The 24,181-nt window shown below is 38.5% G+C and overlaps 1 protein-coding gene across 7 annotated transcripts in view; it reads left to right on the top strand.

The window, feature by feature from the left end:
• Positions 1-24,181, top strand: part of TANC2 (tetratricopeptide repeat, ankyrin repeat and coiled-coil containing 2) — a 363,973-nt gene that overhangs the window by 110,622 nt on the left and 229,170 nt on the right. For 4 of the 7 annotated variants that reach the window (XM_005220895.5, XM_005220897.5, XM_005220899.5 and 1 more), the window contains one exon: positions 23,498-23,569. In XM_005220895.5, coding sequence (XP_005220952.2) covers positions 23,498-23,569 — 72 coding nt within the window. Of the gene's footprint in view, positions 1-23,497; positions 23,681-24,181 lie in introns of all 7 variants that reach the window. The other 3 variants (XM_010816367.4, XM_010816369.4, XM_010816370.4) reach the window with 1 other exon arrangement.

The following is a 24,181-nucleotide window of genomic DNA, read 5'->3' on the forward strand; positions in this document are numbered from 1 at the left end:
TCGAGTCACTAAGCCGTGTCTGACTCTGAGACCCTATTGACTGCAGCACACCTGGCTCCCCTTTCCTTCACTATCTCCTGGAGTTTGCTCAAATTCACATCCATTGAGGCAGAGGTGCTATCTAACCATCTCATCCTCTGTTGCTCCCATTTTCTAGTGCCTTCAACCGTTCCCAGCATCAGGGTCTTTTCCATTGAGTCACCTCTTCACATCAGGTGCCCAAAGTATTAGAGCTTCAACTTTAGCATCAGTCCTTCCAGTGAATATTTGGGGTTGATTTCCTTTAGGATGCACTGGTTTGATTTCCTTGTAGTCCAACGGACTCTCAAGAGTCTTCTCCAGCACCACAGTTCAAAAAGCATCAAGTTTTCGGCGCTTAGCCTTCTTTATGGTCCAACTCACATCTGTACATGATGCTGGAAAGACCGCCATAGCTTTGACTATACTCACCTTTGTCGGCAGAGTAATGTCTCTGCTTTTTAATACACTGTCTAGATTTGTCATAGCTTTTCTTCCAAGTAGCAGTGTCGTGTAATTTCATGGCTGCAGTCACCATCCACAGTAATTTTGGAGCCCAAGAAAATAAAGTCTGTCACTGTTTCCACTTTTTCCACTTCTATTTGCCATGAAGTGATGTAACCAGGTGCCATGATCTTTTTTTTTTTTTTTTTATGTTGAGTTTTAAGCCAACTTTTTCACTCTCCTCTTTTACCCTCATCAAGAAGCTCTATAGTTCCTTCACTTTCTGCTGTTAGAGTGATGTCATCTGCATATCTGAAGTTATTGTTGATTTCTCCCAGCAATCTTGATTCCAGCTTGTGATTCATCCAGCCTGGCATTTTGCATGAATGTACTCTGCATATAAGTTAAACAAGCAAGGTGACAATAAATGCAGCCTTGTCGTACTCCTTTCCCAATTTTAAAACAGTCTGTTGTTCCAAAGAATGTTCAAATGACCATACAAAATGAGTTGCACTCATTTCACATGCTAGTAAGGTTATGCTCAAAATCCTTCAAACTAGACTTCAGCAGTATGTGAACTGAGAACTTCTAAATGTACCAGCTGGGTTTAGAAAAGGCAGAGGGACCAGAGATCAAATTGCCAACATTTGTTGGATCATAGAAGTTGGGAATTCCAGAAAAACATCTAGTTTTGCTTTATTGACTATGCTAAAGCCTTTGTGTGGATCATGATAAACTGTGGAAAATTCTTAAGATGGGAATACCAGACCGTCTTAGCTATCTCCTGAGAAACCTGTATGCAGCTCAAGAAGTAACAGAACCAGACATGAAACAATTGACTGGTTCAAAATTTGGAAAGGTTTGTGCTTTGCTCTTTATTGTTTCCTTTCTTCTTCCTGCTTTGGGTTTAATTTTCTTTTCTTTTTCTAGTTTCTTAAGGTAGAAACTAAGATTGCTGATACTGGAGCTTTATTTTCTAATACAGAAAATTTAGTGCTATGAATTTCCCTCTGTGTATTGATTTAGCTGCATTTCACAGACTTTCATGAATAATGCTTTTCTTTTATTTCAAAGTACTTCCAATTCCCCTTTTGGTTTCTTCTTTAACATGTGTGTTATTTAGAAGTGTGTTTATAAAGTTTTCAAACATTTGAGAATTTTCTACATATTTTCTTCATATTAATTTCTAGTTTAATTTTGCTATAGTCAAGGAATACCCATCCTATGAGTTAAGTCACATTTTATTGAGACTTGTTTTATGGCCCAGGAAATTATCTATCTTAAATGTTCTTTGTGTACTAATTAAACTTAAAACTTTTGCACAGTGAAGAAAACATATAAGCAAGGTGAAAAGGCAGCCTTCAGAATGGGAGCAAATAATAGCAAATGAAACAACTAACATATAATTAATCTCCAAAATATACAAGTAGCTCATGCAGCTCAGTACCAGAAAAATAAATGACCCAATTAAAAAATGAGCAAAAGAACTAACAGACATTTCTCCAAAGAAGACATACAGTTGGCTAACAAACACATGAAAAGATGTTTAGCATCACTCATTATTAGAGAAATGCAAATCAAAACTTCAATGAGGTAGTATCTCATACCAGTCAGAATGGCTGCCATCAAAAAGTCTACAAACAATAAATGCTGGAGAGGGTGTGGAGAAAAGGGAACCCTCTTAACACTGTTGGTGGGAATGCAAACTAGTACAACCACTATGGAGAACAGTGTGGAGATTCCTTAAAAAACTGGAAACAGAATTGCCATATGACCCAGCAATCCCACTGCTGGGTATACACACTGAGAAAACTAGAATTGAAAGAGACATGCGTACCCCAGTGTTCGTTGCAGTACTGTTCACAGTAGCTAAGACATGGAAGCAACCTAGATGTTGCATCCATCAGCAGACGAATGGATAAGAAAGTTGTGGTACACAATGGAATATTACTCAGCTATAAAAAAGAATGCATTTGAGTCACTTCTAATGAGGTGAATGAAACTGGAGCCTATTATACAGATTGAAGTAAGGCAGAAAGAAAAACACCAATACAGTATATTAACACATATATATGGAATTTAGAAAGATGGTGAAAATGATCCTATATGCAAGACAGCAAAAGAGACCCAGATGTAAAGAACAGACTTTTGGACTCTGTGGGAGAAGGTGAGGGTGGGATGATTTGAGAGAATAGCATTGAAACATGTATATTACCATATGTGAAATAGATGACCCGTCTAAGTTGGATGCATGAAACAGGGCACTCAAAGCCAGTGCACTGGGACAACCCAGTGGGATGGGATGGGGAGGGGATGGGAGGGGGGTTTGGGACAGGGCGGGGGACACCTGTATACCTGTGGCTGACTTATGTCAATGTAAGGTGAAAACCAAATTGTAAAGTAATTAGCCTCTAATTAAAATAAATTTTTTTAAAATGTGTATTATGCTCTTTGGAGGGGAGGTAGAAGGTGCTACAAATGTCAGTCTGGTCAAGTTAATTGATGATATTGTTCAAGTTTTCTGCATCTTTGCTGACTTTCTATCTGCTCATTCTGTCAATTACTAGGAGAGGAATATTGAAATCTCAGACCATAAGTGTGGATTTATGTATTTCCCCTTGCAGTTGTGTTACATTCCTCATACCACTGATCCTTTGGTCAGAAAGGATTTAAATATTCCCTACAGCGGCCATTGGCTTCTGTGATGGCTCAGTGGTAAAGAATTGACCTGCATTACAAGACACACAGGAGATGTGGGTTTGATCCCTGGGTCAGGAAGATCCCCCTGGAGAAGGAAATGGCAACCCACTCCAGTATTCTTGCCTGGAAAATCCCATGGACAGAGGAGCCTGAGGGGCTACAGTCCATAGGATCACAAAGAGTCGGACATGACTGAAGCAACTTAGCACATGCTTACTTCATTTTCACCTAGAACCAGAGCCCTTCCATTTTATTATATTTTGTGTTTGCCTGTCTAGAAGGTAATATTCAAAATATTTAATAATTAGTATGCCATAAATACCAACCAACCACAACAGATGCCAGTCTGTTCAAAACAAACATTGTTTAGTCGCTAAGTCATGTCCAACTCTTCTGTGACCCCATAGACTGTAGCCCGCCAGACTTCTCTGTCCATGGATTTCCCAGGCAGGAATACTGGAATAGGTAGCCATTTCCTCCTCTAGAGAGTCTTCCCAACCCCGGGATCGAACCTGCATCTCCTGCATTGGCAAGCAGATTCTTTATCACTGAACCCTCACGGAAGCAACAAACATTGTCTTTAAACATCTGTTACGCCTGTAGAGGGCCAAAATGCATGATAACCTGCCCTACCTGATTGCAGATACAGTTGCTATTTAATGTCTCTTCTGGTGGCTTCCCTGGTGGCTCAGACGGTAAAGCGTCTGCCTACAATGCAGGAGACCTGGGTTCAGTTCCTGGGTTGGCAAGATCCCCTGGAGAAGGAAATGGCAACCCACTCCAGTTTTCTTGCCTGGAAAACCCCATGGATGGAGGAACCTGATCTACTACAGTCCATGGGGTCACAAAGAGTCAGACACGACTGAGCCATTTCACTTTCTTTCTATAGTTATAATGGCAAACATGTAAGATAAGGTGCCTGGTGAGGTGTCTTATCCTTTGGACATGAAGGCTCTCTCCTGTGTGTTAACTAACTAGCTTGGCCTTTGTTCTGTCTCTCAGACACAGTGGATTCTGACTCAAATGTACCCACACTCACTGTCCTAGTTTAGGGGGCAGAGACCTCTGATGTCATCTGCTCTCAAGTGTAGGAGATGGGAGATGGCCTGCCTAAATCAGATTCCACCCCACTCCTTAAGATTGCTGCCCCTGGGCACTTCCTGCTCCTTGCATCTCTTGCTTTTGTGGTTCAAACAGACCTGGAAACACTCTCATCTTTCACAGTTATCCTCCTACACATATTCTGGGCTATAATTTGCCCACTCCAGTTGCATCTAGTTTCTGTCTCCCATGGATTTCTGAACATTTCTCCTCCATTATTGATTTTCTGTTTTGTTTTATAATGCTTTAAGAGTTTATTCTTTTTTAAGATCCATCTTCTGTCATTTCCACACCACCTGTGTTGTTGCCGTATTCATCGGAACTACCATCATTTCTTTACTTTACTGCTGTTAGAGTGTCCTAACTTTTTATTTCTATTCTTGCCAACATATAATCTGTTGTCCATTTGATAGCTTTTACTGCTTTTGTTAAAACAAATCAAGTCATTATTTGCCCACATTTGAAAAGAAATTCTCTAGTGTCTTCCTGTCACATTCAGAATAAAGTGTAAAGCCTTTATCATTCCTTGTGTAACCTGACCTGAGCTGACCTTTCCCTAGTACTTTACAACCTCCCACTCCCTTCATTATCCACTTTGTTTCATCTCTGTTGGCCTTTTTGCTTAAACATGTTAAGAGTGTTTTCAGGGTCTGTAGGTTTGTGCCTTCTTGACTGAAGAACTATGGGTTTCTGCTTGGGAAAGAGTGGCCTTCTCTTTGACCTCCTGAACACTCAGCTCTAATCTTCGTAATAATTGCCACTAACTCGTGTTTATTTACTTGTTCATTGTTGTCTGAGCAGCTGGAAAATTAGTTTCATCTGAGCAGAGACTTTGTCTAATCCCCCACTCTAGCCGTAGAACACGTGCACATAAAGTTTTTTCAGTATTTGTCGAATGAAGGAACGCACGAATATCTAGCAGTCAGTGTGCATGGGAAAGTATGTGGATGTACCCAGGACACATGTGAATCCAATATTCACCTGTTACTTACGTAGCTGAGGAAGTAAAGCAGCAGTGGGAGAAATTTGTTGGATGTGTGTAGTTTGTCAGACTGTCAACTGTCTGTTGATTTGTGAAATGAGGCTCTTTTTAAAATAAGACTGTAAAACGGATTGTGACAGTTTGACTCTAGTATAATCTTCTAAGATTGGGTGGTTATTTTCTGCTTTCCATTGTAGCATTTTGTATATTATTGGGTTATGTTATTTACTATATTTGGTCTTATTTGTCTGTTGGAGCTCTATTTTTCTTAGCAGTCTAGAAGTTCATTAATGGTAAGATCTTAGCGTCTAGCACAGTGCCAGTGTCCACATTTAGGCCATCGAATTGATGGAGGAAGCTTATCAGTTCTAGGAATTCTGTTTCTGTATTTTAGGAATCATGGGTTACTTCATCAAAATTGTTTTTTTGTTTTTGTAGTAGCTCCATTTTCTGAATCAAATGATTTTTCATTAGAGATTATCTATACATAAGCGGAACTTACTGGTTCTAAATACTGAATAGATATATGAGCCATTGTGATATGGTTGAAACCCAGTTTTGATTTACTTCTGCAAAGATAGCATCACGCAGGCATTAGACTCTGGTATGCAAGATGTATATTAGTATAATAATGCCTAAGATCACTCATGCTGGAAGACTGGGAGATTGTACAGTGTTTGAGTTTGTGTAATTCCCATTATTTGTAGCCAGTTTCATTTGATTATTACACATTGGTGTATCTATAGTAATAATAATACTACATTTTCAAATAGGCTGTCTCCTGGTTCTTTGTCTTTCCTTGTAAATATAAAATTTTTTAAAGTGAAATGCTCATGCACTTGAAACATATACAAATTATTCTTTAGTCTGGTGACAATGATTTCTTTAGTAAACCAATAGTATTATATAGAATGGTAAGGAAAATGATTTCAATATTCAGTATATCATTTCTTCATCTCAGTGTAATAGTGTAACTGGCATAGTGGCATTACTCATGTACAGGATTGTTTTGTTATTTTAGTACTTTCTCATTCTGATAAAAATTATTTTGCTTTCAACATAGATTGCTTTAGGAATAAAGAAAAAAATTAACAACACATATGTGCCGAGCTCTGAACTAGGTGTCTTCACAGAATCTTCATTTAATTCTCTAATTTAATTTAATCCTCATTTAATTCTCAGAATAATGCTGTGAAGTGTGTATTATTTTCAGTAGAAAAGTATTTCAGACTTTACACTAATCTACATAGAAAGTTTCAAATCAGCCTTATTGGTAGCATGTGTTTAGAATCTTTTCATTCTGATATTTAAAACACAAATTTGTTTGTTGGTGGTTGGATCAGCAGACTTGAAAAGATCCGACCTTAAATGATAAACCTCTCCATGTGTGCTAAGTTGCTTCAGTTGTGACTGACTCTTTGCAACCCTGTGGCTTGTAGCCCACCAGGCTCCTCTGTCCATGGGATTCTCCAGGCAAGAACACTGGAGTGGGTTGCCGTGCCCTCCTCCTGGGATCTTCCCAACCCAGGGACTGAACCTGCGTCTCCTGCCTCGTGGGCAGATTACCACTGAGCCACCAGGGAAGCCTGCCGAAGTGTCTCTATTTCTAGTCGTATGTGTCTTCTGAGATTTAACTTCTTATTGATATTCCTTCTGTAACACTTTCTTCCAAAAATATTAACCTTGAAATTGGCCCTCTAGTCACCAGTTTCTTATTCTCTTACCAGTTTCTTATTATCTTAGGGTGCTCGGGATGTGTCAGAATGTGTTTATATATATCAATCACACCATATTTTTAATGTGAGTTATAGTAATCATATTAAGTAAAAAAATTATTTTTACCAAACAATGTAGATGTACAAAAAGGATATGTTAGGGCTTCTTCCTCTTCGGCTCCCTGGAAGTAACTAGTATTAACTATATTCAGTCTGCATCCTTCCATGTTTTCCCCTAAATTCATACTGGCACAGGCATGGATGTGTGTGTATTTGTGTTAGTTGGAATATTTAAACATATAAAATGCAATTTTAGTTTTCTTCTCCCTCAGTTAACAGTATAGCATGGCCATCCCTCCAGGAACATACTTAAATTCTAATTTCTTAAAATCTGTATAATCCTTTTTAACTAAATAATTCATAATTTATTCCACCATTTCCTCATCTATGAGTGTTCAGATTTTCAGAGTGGTTCATGATAATTTATTTAGCAATATCTTACACACTTGGAATATGCAACCCTAAGCACATTTTGTGTCAGAACATACTAAGGAGCCTACTTAATATTATGGTAATTGGCCTTGTGAACACTAGAAGGCTTATAGACGTCACTCCTTGCTTATACATATTTATGAATGAAAAGAAATAAAAGTAGAGTGGCTAAAAACGTTGAAAAAGGTATGTTGGACATTTAGAAATATTTTCATTTAAAAATTTATCTGAATTTTTCTGGTAAGAGATAAAAATGACAAAACCTCTTTGAAAAACTTCATGAATTTTAATGAAGAGTCATGAAGAGTTGAGTAACAAAGGATGAGGAAGGAACCTACTAGTGAAGCCTAGGGTAAAATTATTATCTAGTAAATACACTTTGTGCTTTGTTTTGTTTGAGGACTAGGCTGGATTTAATGTTTTATTTTTAGTGAAAAATTCAAGCGTTGGTTCCCACAAGGGGGCAGGCTAAGACAATCTGAAAACCTTGACACTATAAACAATATTTATTTTAAATTCATAATATATTTACTATGAAGGAAGAGGAAGTCTCTAGAGACTAGAAATGAGTAGCGAGACAACTGACTGACCATCCTGAGAAGGGTACCATATTGGAGGCATCCACCTGCCTCTTCCGCAGTACATGTGTGAACTTTTGGTGGGTTGGACACTCAGCTGTGGCTGTAGTCAGGTTGGCCTTGGTAAGCAGAAGTCCATATTGCAGAACCCATGTATAAATTGCATTCCTGCTATCATGGCCTCTTTGTTAACAAGCCCATTGGACAAAGATAGACTGGCTGGGTAAAGAGACTAGCCAAGTCCTCCAAACTGGTCATCTTATTTCCAGGGTTATTAAGCACCTTCTCTGTAGAGTTTGCTCTTTGGTAAGCATTCCCAGGGAACATAAATTTTTTCATACTCTGTGCCCTTTCAAAGAGGTCTGTCCATATACCTTATCTCCAGAATTCCTTGTCACCAGTTCTCTAATTATTCCTTCTGAATCTCTGGATATCCAGTCATACCATTAAACACCATCCAGAAGTTGGTATAGAACAGTATCTCTGTCACCTCTCCTTCCAGGCAAAATGAACGACTAGATACCCTGTTCAAACTTCTGCCCCGGAAGGTGTTCCCTTCACCACTGTCCTTCAGGACTACCCCAGAATCGTGCAGTAGTATTATTGTTATCTGCATGTTATCATGCAGAGCTATGAGTCAACCAGCTTACTTTTTTTTTTTCCTTAGGTTTGTTGTAGAGAATTCTCCATGAGATAAAATATTAATGCGTCCAAGTGGAGAGAAAATAGGCACTATAGCAGGAATTAGGAACCTTGGGCTTCTGGGCCACTTGCTTATGCAAATTATTTATGCGTTCAGAATTTGCTCAAGCGCAGTCTCCTGTACAACTCTTCCTTTTGATAATGAAGTACTTCAGTATACACTCATGGCTTCCCTTTGTGGCTCAGCTGGTAAAGAATCCACCTGCAATGTGGGAGATCTGAATTCGATCCCCGGGTTGGGAAGATCCCCTGGAGAAGGGAATGGCTACCTACTCCAGTATTCTGGCCTGGAGAATTACATGGACTGTATAGTCCATAGGGTCACAAAGAGTCGAATGTGACTGAGTGACTTTCACTTCACTTCAATACACACCCAACCATAGTGCTTTGTTGATCCAACAGAGCTTAGTTCATGATGGGCTGTCCAGGTCACATGGTAACATGGTGGCCCATGTCAGTCAGTCAGTCAGTTCAGTCGATCAGTCATGTCTGAATCTTTGCGACCCCATGGACTGCAGCACACCAGGCCTCCCTGTCCGTCACCAACTCCCGGAATCTATGCAAACTCATCTCTGTGGAGTCGGTGATGCCATCCAACCATCTCATCCTCTGTCATCCCCTTCTCCTCCTGCCTTCAATCCTTCCTAGCAAAAGGGTCCTCTCAAATGAGTCAGTTCTTTGCATAAGGTGGCCAAAGTATTGGAGTTTCAGCTTCAACATCAGTCCTTCCAATGAACACTCAGGACTGATCTCCTTTAGGATGGACTGGTTGGATCTCCTTGCAGTCCAAGGGACTCTCAACAGTCTTCTCCAAAACCACAGTTCAAAAGCATCAATTCTTTGGCGCTCAGCTTTCTTTATAGTCCAACTCCTTACATGACTACTAGAAAAACCATAGCCTTGACGAGGTGGACTTTTGTTGGTAAAGTAATGTCTCTGCTTTTTAATATGCTGTCTAAGTTGGTCATAATTTTCTTTCCAAGGAGTAAGCGTCTTTTAATTTCATGGCTGCAGTCACCACCTGCACTGATTTTGGAGCCCAGAAAAATAGTCAGCCGCTGTTTCCCCATCTATTTCTCATGAAGTGATGGGACCAGATGCCATGATCTTAGTTTCCTGAATGTGGAGCTTTAAGCCAACTTTTTCACTCTCCTCTTTCACTTTCATCAAGAGGCTATTTAGTTCTTCTTCACTTTCTGCCATAAGGGTGGTGTCATTTGCGTATCTGAAGTTATTAACATTTTTCCTGACAATCTTGATTCCAGCTTGTGCTTCCTCCAGCCCAGTGTTTCTCATGATGTACTCTGTATATAAGTTAAATAAGCAGGGTGACAATATACAGCCTTGACGTAATCCTTTTCCTATTTGGAACCAGTCTGTTGTTCCATGTCCAGTTCTAACTGTTGCTTCCTGACCTGCATACAGGTTTCTCAAGAGGCAGGTCAGGTGGTCTGGTATTCCCATCTCTTTCAGAATTTTCCACAGTTTATTGTGATCCACACAGTCAAAGGCTTTGACATAGTCAATTAAGCAGAAATAGATGTTTTTCTGGAAATCTCTTGCTTTTCTGATGATCCAACAGATGTTGGCAATTTGATCTCTGGTTCCTCTGCCTTTTCTAAATCCAGCTTGAACATCTGGAAGTTCACGGTTCAAATATTGCTGAAGCCTGGCTTGGAGAATTTTGAGCATTACTTTACTAGCATGTGCTGCTGCTGTTGCTAAGTCACTTCAGTCATGTCCGACTCTGTACGACCCCATAGATGACAGCCCACTAGGCTCAGCTGTCCCTGGGATTCTCCAGGCAAGAACACTGGAGTGGGTTGCCATTTCCTTCAATGCATGAAAGTGAAAAGTGAAAGTGAAATCACTCAGTTGTGTCTGACTCTTCACGACCCCATGGACTGCAGCCTACCAGGCTTCTCCGTCCATGGAATTTTCCAGGCAACAGTACTGGAATGGGTTGCCATTGCCTTCTCCATACTAGTGTGTGAGGTGACTGCAGTTGTGTGGTAGTTTGAGCATTCTTTGGCATTGCCTTTCCTTGGGATTGGAATGAAAGCTGATCTTTTGCAGTCCTGTGGCCACTGCTGAGTTTTCCAAATTTGCTGACATATTGAGTACAGCACTTTCACAGCATCATCTTTTAGGATTTGAAATAGGTCAACTAGAATTCCATCACCTCTACTAGCTTTGTTCATAGTGATGCTTCCTAGGGCCCACTTGACTTCACATTCCAGGATGTCTGGCTCTAGATGAGTGATCACACCATTGTGATTATCTGGGTCATGAAGATCTTTTTTGTACAGTTCTGTGTATTCTTGCCACCTCTTCTTAATATCTTCTGCTTCTGTTAGGTCTGTACCATTTGTGTCATTTATTGAGCCCATCTTTGCATGAAATGTTCCCTTGGTATCTCTGATTTTCTTGGAGATCTCTAGTCCTTCCCATTCTATTGTTTTCCTCTATTTCTTTGCACTGATCACTGAAGAAAGCTTTTTTATCTCTGCTTGCTATTCTTTGGAACTCTGCATTCAAATGGGTATATCTTTTCTTTTCTCCTTTGCTTTTCGCTTCTCTTCTTTTCACAGCTATTTGTAAGGCCTCCTCAGACAGGCATTTTGCCTTTTTGCATTTCTTTTTCTTGGGGATGGTCTTGATCCCTGCCTCCTGTACAATGTCACAAACCTCCATCCATAGTTCATCAGGTACTTTGTATATCAAATCTAGTCCCTTAAATGTATTTCTCACTTCTGAGCAAGCATTTATTCTATGGCCCTGTGGTAAGCCAAAAGCTGTTTTTCACAAAACGGTAATAGTTATTTGCACAGGATGGCGTAGCTTTTTCATAAAATTCTAGAGATCTGCCCAGAGTTCACCTAAAGTTGTGCAGTAACCTTGAAGAATCCCTAACTAGCACTGATACATCAGGCACTTGGGTTATATAACCCAAGTGGCAAAGCAGCTGTTACAGCAGCCCATAAGTGTTGCAGAGCCCTCAACTGTTGTGAGCCTCCTCACATCAAACAATCTTGGTAAATGGTTCATAGTTGCCTACCCAAAGGAGGTACAGATTGCTTCAAAATTCCAAAGAGGTTTCTTGGGCATTGTACCTCTTTCTCAGTATTAAAACAGAGTAGGTGCAGCACCTTCTTCACCTTGGAAGGGATGTCTTGAATTGCCCAAAACCGTAGGGCTCACGGAAAGTTTACCAGTGTGGAAGACCTGTGCATTTCTGTGGAGTTTATTTCCCGCCCTCTGGCGTGCACGCATGTGTTTTATCACAGTGTTTAGATCAGTTGCTGCCTCTTGTTCACCAAGTCTTATCAGCATGAAATTATCAAAGTAGTAGACCAGCATGGTACCCTAATAGAATAGAAAGGCAGTTAAGGTTCCTGTGGATTAGATTATTACTAAGAGCAGGAGAATTAGTAGGTAAGCACAGTGAAAATGTATAGCTGGCCTTATAGCTGAATGCTTACTGTTTATGATGATCTCATTCTCAGGTCTATAACTGCAAACCTTGTGCCAGGAGTATGTTGACTTTCTTTAGGAATAAAATCATACCTAAAGCAGCAGCAGCAGTGGTATTCACGACCTGAATAAGTTACAAAAATTCACTGTCATTCTCCAAGATGTGTCTATCTTCTGCACAGGCCGTGTGGATGAGTTGAATGGGGATGTAATAAAAGTCATCATGCTTTGCTCCTTCCAGTGTTTAGTGATTGGATCATACTTTTTATGTTATACTCTGGAAACTAACTGAACTTCAGTACAGTAGTCATTGGCCACATATAGCTGTTGAATATTTGAAATGTGTCTGGTCTAAAAGGAGATGTGTTGTATGCATGAAATACACATCAGATTTTGAGACTTTCTGTCTTTCTGTTCATTCAAGAATGTTTGCCTTTACATTTTGAAGCATTGTTGTAATAGTTGCTTTAAGGTCTTTGGTATTTAATTCGAGTATGTGTAATCTTGGGAATAACATCTGTCTATTGACTTTTCTTTCTCATGTTGAGACGTTTGTGTTTCTTTGTATGCCATATGATTTTAGATTATATCCTGGATGTTTTGAGTATTATGATATGTGACCCTAGGTTTTATTTAAGTTCTAAGGAGAATGTTTTGCCTGTGTGTGTGTGTGTGTGTGTGTGTGTCAGTGGCTAGTTGACCGGATTATATTCAGGCACACATTCCTACCTGCATTCTGGGCCTGTGGTTCCAATGTCTGTTCAGTTTTCTGAGTATTTCATGTGATTCAATGTCCATTCTGGGACCAGAGTGGTAGTAAGTACATCTTATTGTTCTGTTCTCAAAGCCTGTGGTAAGGCTGTTTAGAATCACACCATGCACACGGAACTCAGAAGTGAGCCCAGAAGTTCATATACAACTTGATGGGATTGTTTGCTTGTTATGCCTCCATACCCCAGTGTTACCAACATTTTCCAGTCCTCAGACTCTCCTTTAGCCCTCTGGCTAATTCCATTCCATTGTTCAGTTCCTGAGACTGTATCTGTATCCAGGTCAAGTGATAAGCAGAGAGATTCAAAAAACAATGAGAATTTGCCTCACATTCTTGGGATTATAATTCTTGGGGTCATGAAAAAGAGCTCACTTCTCCCAGAGTTCTAGGTACTTGCCCAGTCACCATGAACATCTCTTTGCTGCTACTGCTGTAGAATTGTTTGGATACCAGAAGAGAAGAGAAGGGAGGAAAGAGGGATTTCCCCCAGTCTCTCACACCAACATGTTGCCCCCTTTCATTTTCCTCATGAGAAAGGGAGGGATTTTCTTAGAGTCTTTCCTTAATCTCATGAACACTTCTGAATTTGGGGCTATCTTTGAGTCCAGGCCAGGCAATTCCTGAGAAAAAACATGGTAAACTCACACAACTTCAGTGGGACTTCATATTCTGTGCTCCTTTCTGAATCTACCTGCAACTGTTTATTTTCATAGCCTTCAGATAGCTTCCCTGATAGCTCAGTTGGTAAAGAATCTGCCTGCAATGCAGGAGACCCTGGTTTAATTCCTTGGTGGGGAAGATCCCTTGGAGAAGGGATAGGCTACCCACTCCTGTATTCTTGGGCTTCCCTGGTCACTCAGCTGGTAAAGAATCCGCCTGCAATGCGGGAGACCTGAGTTCGATCCTAGGTTGGGAAGACCCCCTGGAGAAGGGAAAGGCTACCCACTCCAGTATTCTGGCCTGGAGAATTCCACGGACTGTATAGTCCATGGGGTCACACAGTCGGCCATGACTGAGTGACTTTCACTTGATGTATTCTTTTTGTTTGGTTTTTGTTTGTGTATTTATTTTTACTAGTTTTATATTTTAGAGTAGTTTCACTTTCACAGCAGAATTGAGTGGAAAATACAGAGTTTCTGTTTGCCTCTTGCACCCACACACCCATAGCCTCCCCTACCAGAGTGGTACATTTGTTACAATAGGTGAACCTGCATTGGCACATCATTATCACCCAAAGTTCATAGTTTACATTATGGTTCACTCTTGATACTGTACATTCTATGGAGTTTGACAAATATATAATGATATATATCCACTATTATAGTATCATATAGAAAGACTTCCCTAAAAATCCTCTATACTAACATAATTTCTATAGTCTAAAATAAATATAAACAGCAAGTAATCAGTCATTAGCAAAAAAATAATAATAATAAAGCAAGAAATGCACATTAAAGTGATGTATAACCTAAACATGTTTATCTAAGAGTGTATTCTAATATCTTTCCCTCTCCACAGTCCCTGGGAACCACTGATCTTTTTACTGTTTCATAGTTTTGCCTGTTTCAGAATGTCATACAGTTGGAATCATACAGTATGTACCCTTTTCCGATTGGCTTCTTTCACTTGGTAATATACATTTAAGGTTCCTCCATGACATCGCATGACTTGTTAGCTCATTTTTTTTTTTTTAATGCTGAATAATATCAGTTGTTTGGATGTCCTAGTGTGTCTATCCATTTACCTACTGAAAGGGCATCTTGGTGGCTTCCACATTTTGACAGTTGTTAATAAAGCTGCCATTAATATCCATGTGCAGGTTTTTGTGTCGATTTCAGTTCACTGAAATGAGTTTTCAGTTCAGTGGGTAACAAGGAGCATGGCTGCTGGATTGAAAGGTGAGAGTATGTTTAGTTTTGTAAGAAACTGCCAAGTTGTCTTCCAAAGTAGCTGTACCGTTTTTTCGTTCCCACCAGCAGTGAATGAGAGATCCTGTTGCTTCACATCCTCACCAGCATTTGGTGTTGTCAGTGCTTTGGATTTTGGCCGTTCTAATAAGTGTGCAGTGGTGTCTTGTGTTGTTTTAATTTATAATTCTCTAATGACATATGGTGTTGAATATCTTCTTCATATTGCTGATTTGCTTCTATAGTGAGGTGTCTGTTCAGGTCTTTTGCCCATGTTTTAATTTTTTTTTCTTGTCATTGAGTTTGTATACTTTGGATATTTTTAAATTTTTAAATATGAAGCTTGGGTTCTCATTTTCTTAGCAGTGTCTTTCACAGAGCAGACATTTTAAATTTTAATAAAGTCTAGATCATCCATTATTTCTTTCAGGATCATGCCTTTGGGACTGTTTCTGAAATCTCATCACCATACTCAAGGTTATCTAGATTTTTCCATGTGATATTCCTGGAGTTTTACACTTTTGCCCATTACATTTAACTCTGTGATCCATTTTCAGTTAATTTTTTGTGAAGGATGTAAGGTCTGTGTCTAAATTTATTATTTGGATTATGGATGTCCAGTTGTCTAAAGATCATTTGTTGAAAAGACTTCTCTTTTCTCCGTTGTGTTGCCTTTGCTCCTTTGGTGGTATTTACGTGGGTCTGTCTGGGCTTTCTGTTGTGTTGCATTGATTTCCTTGTCTCTTCTTTCGTCAGTCCTACGCTGTCTTCATTACCGTAGCTTTGTAGGGCGTCTTGGAAGTTCAGTGGTATTGGTCCTCCATCTTTGTTCTTCTCCTTCAAATATCAGGTTGGCTATTCTGGGTCTTTTGCCTCTCCACGTCAATGATAGAGTCAAGGTCAACAAAATAAATTACTGAGATTTAATTGGGTTTGTAGTAAGTCTTGGAGAAGGCAATGGCACCCCACTCCAGTACTCTTGCCTGGAAAATCCCATGGACGGAGGAGCCTGGAAGCCTGCAGTCCATGGGGTAGCTAAGAGTCGGACACGACTGAGCGACTTCCTTTCACTTTTCCCTTTCCTGCATTGGAGAAGAAAATGGCAACCCACTCCAGTGTTCTTGCCTGGAGAATCCCAGGGACCGGGGAGCCTGGTGGGCTGCCGTCTATGGGGTCGCACAGAGTCGAATACGACTGAAGCGACTTAGCAGCAGTAGTAAGTCTATTAGTTTGAGGAGAATTGACATTTTTATAGTTTCGTCCTGTGCATTCATGAGCATGGAGTTTCTCGCCGTTTGTTTAGATCTTCTGCGACTTCTTTCATCAAGAGGTTTTGTAGTCTTCCTCCTAGATCTTCTGTATATTTTGTTAGAATTATACCTAAGTGTTTCGTTTTTAAATCCACAGTTTCATGACTTCACCATCCTTGCCGTATCTGAGGCTGGTCTGGTGCATGCACTGTCTCCTTGTGCTGGGTTGTTGTGTTTGTTTATTTGTTTTTATTTAAGTGTGCCTTGTAAGTTTCTGCTGAAAGGTGAACATAGTATACTGGATAAAATTAACTGCAGTAAATAATAATGTAATTTTAATGTGGGAGTAGGGGGGCAGCATCTTTTGTCCTGTGATTTTGGCGAGCTTATGCCCCTGGACTGTGAACTTTGCCAGTGCCTCTGAGTTATTGTGTTCCATTGATTTTGTGTCCATTCTTTTGCCAATACCACCTGCTCTCTAGATTGCAGTAACTTTACATTAGTCTTGAAGTTAGGTACTGCGAGAGTCCAAACATTGATTTTATTGTTCAGAATTAGTCTATCCTAGTCCCTTTATTTTTACGTAAAAATTTAAAATCAGCTTTTTGATTTCTACAAAAATAATTGCCCACTGGATTTTCATTAGGATTACTTTAAATCTATAGATTAGTTTGACACTTAGCATCAAAAAATCTTCTGATCCAGGAACATAGTATATCTCTTCATTTACGTCATCAGTTTCTTTCATCAGTGTTTCGTAGTTTTTAGCATACAAATATTGTACATATTTTGTTAGATTTATTCCTAATTTCATGTTTTTAATGGTGCTGTTTTAATGTTACTGGTTTAATTTTTTTTATTTTCCACATATTCATTGCTGGAATATAGAAAGACACCTGCTTCTTGTATATGGACTCTGTAACCTTTGAGTTTGCCTAACTCACCTTTTTTTTTTTTTTTTCCCTAGTGGCTTTTTTTTTTTTGTAGATTTCTCAAAATTTTTTACCTAGGCAGTCATGCTATCTGATACATGACCCTGTACTAGTTATTACTCTTCTCTTGGCCTGTTTCCTGCTTGATATATGGACTTGTTATGAGACTATTACTGAGTAATGGAGTGATATAAGTTAAAAGGATGTTTGGAATAATTTTAGGCAAAATTCCTTTGTTTATGAAATATGTAAAAGCCCATTGGTTTTAAGTTTATCACTGTGCTGTGTTTTGTTTCTCTGAGTACTTTTTAAGAATAAGCTTTTAATAACATATAAACTGGAAAATTCACAAATTATATCAAAAGCCTTTAGCATGATAATTCATTAATGAGTTATCATGCTAAAGGCTTTTGATTTATAAGTTTTATTTGTGGTCATTTATGCAACTTGAAAACTTAAGGCAGTTCTGTAGAACAGGTATGGCCTTTGGCTAAAGAATTTCTTTAATAACTTGAAATTTAATATTTCCTAATCATCTGCACTGAATATAAGACTTAGTGAAGACTGAAATTTTTATTGAATCATAATTGCTCCTAACATTACTTTAGTGTCCATATACTTGGTATCCTTGTGCTTTCTCAGTGCAACTTTTGAATGCTTAATTACCAGGTACCTAGCATAATTGAATTTTTTTCGGTGATATTAGCAGTTTATTTTCTCTGCCCATATCTCTATCACATTATTTTAGTAATTTTTACTCTGAAGCAGGACAAAGTGAGTGGTAGGAAAAAGAAAGATAGAAAATGAAGGTTGAATAGTTTGGGGTGCCAGTAGATACTCTCTTGCATGCATACCAGGTCGCTTCAGTCATGTCTCACTGTTTGTGATCCTATGGACTATAGCCCGCGAGGCTCTTCTGTCCATGGGAATCTCCAGGAAAGAATAATGGAGTGGGTTGCCATGCCCTTTTCCAGGGGATCTTCCCAACCCAGGGAACCCATGTCTCTTCCATCTCCTGCATTGGCAGGTGGGTTCTTTACCACTACAGCACCTGGGAAGCCCCAGGTACCGTCTTACATGCTTGGTAAATTGGATTTCAATTTTTTTACTTCCTTACTGGTTATAAAATTGTTCATCCATTCCTTTTACTGTGTAGCTTTTTCGTGGTTCCCACTGAAATGGGCCAAGTGTATTTCCATGCTCCATTGATGTCTTAACTTGGACTTACTTGGGCCAGTAAAGTGTTAGTGAACAGAGGTCTTAAATACACTCTTCTGATTTAACTTGGTCTCATGCAGCCCTGTGATCTTCCATGGGAAGAGCATGCCCCACGTATTCGCTGAAACATATTTTTATAGTTTTTTCTCTATAGCTACAATGAGTTCAAGCACAATTTATAGGGCAGAGAAGATAGAGGAAAAATATTTTTAAGCAGAAAAGTAAACTAGGACATCCATACTGGACTAATTGCAGTATTATTCCTTAAGGAGTATTATTAGAGTCTAAAATTATCAGCCAAGATTTAACATTGGAAAATTTCAAGTGAAAAGAAGTATTTCACTAAATCCAGTGCATTCTTCTAGATACATATATATTTTTAAAAAACCTAATTGCGATTTTTCTTTAACTAGGGAACTATTACCCTGATGATATACCTCTTTGTTTGTAAACATGTAAAATACTACGTGCAAGTGCCCGTGCTCAGTCGTGTCTCTTTGTGGCCCCATGGACTGTAGCCCGCCAGGCTCCCTCGTCCATGGAATTTTCCAGGCAAGAATACTGGAGTGGGCTGCCATTTCCTACTCCAGGGGATCTTTCTGACCCAGGGATCGAACCTGCATCTCCTGCATTGGCAGGCAGATTCTTTACCATTGTGCCACCTGGGAAGTGTAAAATACTATAATTCCATATAAATTACAGTAAAATACTATAATTCCATATAAATTATAGTAAAATACTATAATTCCTTATAAATCAGTCTAGACATGAGACTGAAAGCCCCCAGATTAGAAATCTGTTAAGAAAGAGACTTGACAAATAGGTCTAGGAGATATAGTATTCATCTGATCACAGCTCCAGAGAGAAAGAGAAAAGAACCATTGGAAGAGAAGAATTAGTCAACATAGCTAAAGGAAGGACCTAGTGACTAATGAGAAATAAAAAGTTAAGACCTATTCCGGTAAAAGTTCTGAAATCCAAAGATAAGGAATAAGTCCTAGATTTCTACCAACAGAAGTTTTGGGGAAAGATAAGAGGGATCTGGACTATGGTAATAATAGAAGAAGTGAAGAGAACATGACAGATTTGAATTCTATTTGAGACTGATAATCTGCAGAATAGCTATTGCATTTGTTGCAAAGGGATGTGATGGAAAGAAATGAATGATTACTAGACTTTTGGTTTGAGTAAATACAGAAGACATGTAATATTTTTAATTGAGACAATTGTAACCATTTTATTGTGTACAATTCAGTGGACTTTAGTGCATTTACAGTGTTTTGCAAACATCACTGCTATATAATCCATCACCCCAGAAGGAAACCTGTACCTGTTAAGCATTCAGTCCCCATTCCTGTAGTCGTTCTTGGAAACCTAATCTCCTTTCTGTCTGGATTTGCTTTTTCTGAATATTTCATATAAATGGAATCATACAACACATAGCATTTTTTAGTCTGGCTTCTTTCACTTAGTATACTGTTTTCAAAGTTTTATCTGTGTTGTAGCATGAATCAAGCCTTCATTATTTTTATTGCTGAATAATATTTCGTCATAATATGTCACATTTTCTTTATTGATTCACCAGCTAATGATGTTTGAGTTATTTCAGTTTTGGGCTATTTTGAATAATGCTGCTGTGAATGCCCTGGTTTTTCCTTGAAAACCTGTTTCATTGCCTTTGTGTATACACTTAGAAGGGGGTTGGACTGGATTAGATGGTAATTCTGTGACTAACTTTTTGAGGAACTGCAAAAATGTTTTAGACAGCAGCTATAATGTCTCATATTCCCACCAGCAGTGTATGAAGGTTCTAGTTTTTCCACATCCTTACCAACACTTCCCTGTTGTTGTTTTAACAGCATCACACTGAGTGTGAAGTGATATTGCATGTAATACTGTGTGCTTGTTTTTTAAAAAAATTTCCCCTCAGTTTTATTGAGATATGATAGACAAATAAAAATTGTATATATTTAAGGTGCGCAACATGATGTTTAATGAATACGTACATTGTGAAATGATTGCCACAGTCAAGCTGATTAAGATATCCATCACCTCACATGTTGACCCTTTTTGTGTGTATGTGTGAGAATATTTGAGAGCTACTCTCTTAGCATATTTTAAGTATACAATATATTATTATTTGCTGTAGTCATGGTGTACATTAGGTCTCCAGAACTTACTCATCTAATAACTGAAAGTTTTTACCCTTTGACCAACATCTCCCTTTTGCCTCTACCCCCTAGCCCCTGGTAACCACCATTCTCCTTTCTGCTACTATGATTTTGACCTTATTTTTTTAGATTCCACATATAAGTGAGATTATGTGGAGATATTTCTTTCTGTGTCTGGTTATTAGCATAATGTCCCCCAGGTTCTCTGTTGTTACAAGTGAAAGGAGTCCTTTTTTTTTAACGCTGAATAGTATTCCTTGGGGGGAGAGAGAGAGAGAGAGAGAGAGAGAGTGTGTGTGTGTGTGTGTGTGTGTGTGTAAAATCGCATTTTCTTCATCCATCCATCGGCAGACACTGAAGTTGTTTCTATATTGTGGCTCCTTTGAATAATGCTGCAATGAACATGGGAGTGCAGAGATCTCTTGGAGATAGTGATTATTTTCCTTTTGGTGTATACTCAGAAGTAGGTTAGTTGGATCATATGATAGGTCTATTTTTAATTTTTGAGGACTCTCCATTACTGTTTTTCATAATGGTTGTACCAATTTATATTCCCACCAACAATGTATAGGGGTTCCTTTTTCTCTACATCATTGCCAATACTTGTTATCTTTTGACATTTTGATAATAACTGTCCTAACAGGTATGAGGTGGTATCTCATTGTGATTTTGATTTTTGTGATTGATGATTGTTGATGTTGATTGCTTTTTCATGTGCCTGTTGGCTATTTGTATTTATTCTTTGGAAAATATTTATTCACATCCTTTGCCCATTTTTAGTTAGGTTTTGTTTTTGTTATTGAGTATGGGTACCTTACATATTTTTAGTATTAACCCCTTATCAGATATATGGTTTGCAAATATTTTCTCCCATTCTGTAGGTTGCTTTTTCATTTTGTTGATGCTTTCCTTTGCTGTGTAGAAACTTTTTAGTTTGATATAGTTTCACTTGTTTTTATTGGTTGTACTTTTGATGTCAAATCCAAAACAAAATCATTTTCAAGATGAATTTCATGGATTTTTCCTCCAAGGTTTTCTTCTAAGAACTTTATAATTTCAGGGCTTACGTTTGTCTTTAACCCATTTTCCGTTGATTTTTGTATGTGGGGTCAGACAAGGATCCAGTTTCACTTTTTACATATGATTATGCACTTTTTCCAATACTGTTTATTGAAGAGACGGTCCTTTCCCCATTGTGTATTCTTGGTTCCCTATCAAAGATTAGTTGACCACATATGCATGGATTTATTTCTAGATTCTCTGTTCTCTTGCACTGATCTATGTGTCTGTTTTTATGCTAGTACCAAACTGTTTTACTACTGCTTTGTAATATAATTTGAAATGAGGAAGTGTCAGCTTTGTTCTTCTGGCTCAAGATTACTTGATTACATTAGCTGTTTAGAGCTTTTGTGAAAGATTGTGAAGGAATTTTAGGATTGTTTTTCTTTTCTATTTCTGTGAAAAAAAGTCATTGGAATTTTTATAGAGATTACATTGGATCTGTAGATTAGTTTGGGTAATAAGAACATTTTAATGATTATTACAGTCTATTAACACAGGAAATCTTTCCATTTATTTATGTCTTCAGTTTCTTCATCAGTAGCTTATAGTTCTCAATGTACAGATCTTTCACCTTGGTTAAATACATTCCTAAGTATTTTAATCTGTTTGGCGTTAAGCATACTACTTTAAATTCTGTTCCTTATTGTTCTGTGTTCCCTCTGAGACTGTTTATTTTGGATAGTCTTTCTGACTTGCTTTTTTCATGTTATGTTTCTTTGTTATTGTTAGTTAAGGGTCAGATATTATATATGAAAATGGTGGAAATAATCTGAGACCAATGATGATGTTATCTTCCTCTGAGAAGATTTATGTTTGTTTCTGGCAGGCGCAGGCAATCTGAGATTGCCTTGATTAAATTTTGTGGTACACATTTGGAGCTGAACTTCAGTCCTGTCAAGGCCAGTCTAGTTTTGGTTTATACTCACTCCTAGAGTGTAGCCCTTTGGGGTTCCAAACAAAGTCCCTCTTAGAAACTTGGTTCTCCCAGCTTGTCCTCCCAGCTCTGTAAAACTGTCAATGACTTCTTAGCCTTTCAGATGCCACAAAATGAAAAGTGACCCCACATACAGGTCTCAGTCGTCTTGTAATTCTTCATCATGCTGTTAACTCTCCAGTGCCTTTAGGAAGATTTTAAAAACATATACAGTTGTAGTTTTCTTAGGGCAAATTGGTCTGAAGCATGTAATCTGCCATTACCAGAAGTAGAAGCCAACAGCATATCCGTGGAAGTAAACAACATATCATTTACTCTTTTTTTAAATGTTTGAGCAGATTCAAAAATCACCATATAATGTTAGTCTTACCCACTTCTATTTTCATGTACATTCTTGGAGAAAGAGAATAAGAAATAGTTACAATGATCCTACCAGGAATTACACAGATTACATTGTCAAGCAGGTGAATATCTTCTTTCATGCTGGTCTTATCAAGGACAATTGAAGATTGATGTTCTAATTATAACACTTGTTGTGTTGTACTACAATTATTATTTTTTAAAGATTTTTTTTTGATGTGGACCATTTTCAAAGTCCCCGTTGAATTTGTCATAATATTGCTTCTGTTTTATGTTCTGTTTTTTTGGCCACGAGGCATGTGAGACCCCAGCTCCTTAACCAGGGATTGAACCTGCACCCCACCCCTGCATTGGAGGTGAAGTCCCAACCACTCGACTGCCAGGGAAGTCCCCTGTAATTATTGTTTATATGACTGCGTTGCTCACGAAACAGTGAACCCTTACAAGGAGGAATCCTATCTTATTCTTGTTCAGTTTCTTAGTGCTAGACCTCAAAGTAAGTACCCAGTAATGGAGAAATGAACGAATGTGTTGCGAATACCTTTTTTGTCTTTTCAGAGTGAAGAATCAGTATCAGTATACACCATGCTGAGTCATCCAGAAAGGTCAGTTTTAATAGAGAAAAATTTTAGGAGATGAACCTCTTCTCACCAGCTCTTTTGTCCTGTCTTCTCCTGTTTCACAGGTGGCATCTCCACAGAAAGCGACTGTGCTTTTGAGCCAGACTACGCCGTCCCACCACTTCCCGTGAGTGAAGGTATGCAGCACATTCGGATTATGGAGGGCATGTCTCGCTCTCTTCCATCCTCCCCCTTACTCACACATCAGTCTATCAGTGTTCGGCTCCAACCTGTGAAGAAGTTAACTGGTAAGGACTTTACCTACATTGAGTATGTTTGACAGGAAACCTGACAGTATGCACTCTAGCTCATAGCAAATCTGTTTATGTGCATCTCTGGGTTTTTCCTCTTTGGCCTTTCTAATGTCACAGACTCTTGGAAAGTAGAGCTCCCACTGATTTTCATTTAGGAAATTAGACTAGTGGTCCTTTTGACAGATTGATGTATTTATTTTCTAAATGATCCATCTGTTGTGGACATATTTTTCCAGGCTTTCAGGAAATTTCTGGTTTTGCGAGAATATACTGTTGTTCTGATTGCATTTATCAGCTTGTTCATGTCAGATTACCAGATGGAAATATTGTAATTTTAGAATAATGAAAGTTTCATAGTTCAGTAAGGGTACTTATTTTTTGTTTGAAATCTTGATTTGTATTTTTCATACCTATTTTTAACTGCTGATTTAGATGTTAACCTCTCCATGGTACTCTCCATGTTTACCTCTCCAACTTCTTAAAATATTCACTATA

Source organism: Bos taurus, chromosome 19 (assembly GCF_002263795.3).
Source record: "Bos taurus isolate L1 Dominette 01449 registration number 42190680 breed Hereford chromosome 19, ARS-UCD2.0, whole genome shotgun sequence".
NCBI lineage: Eukaryota > Metazoa > Chordata > Mammalia > Artiodactyla > Bovidae > Bos > Bos taurus.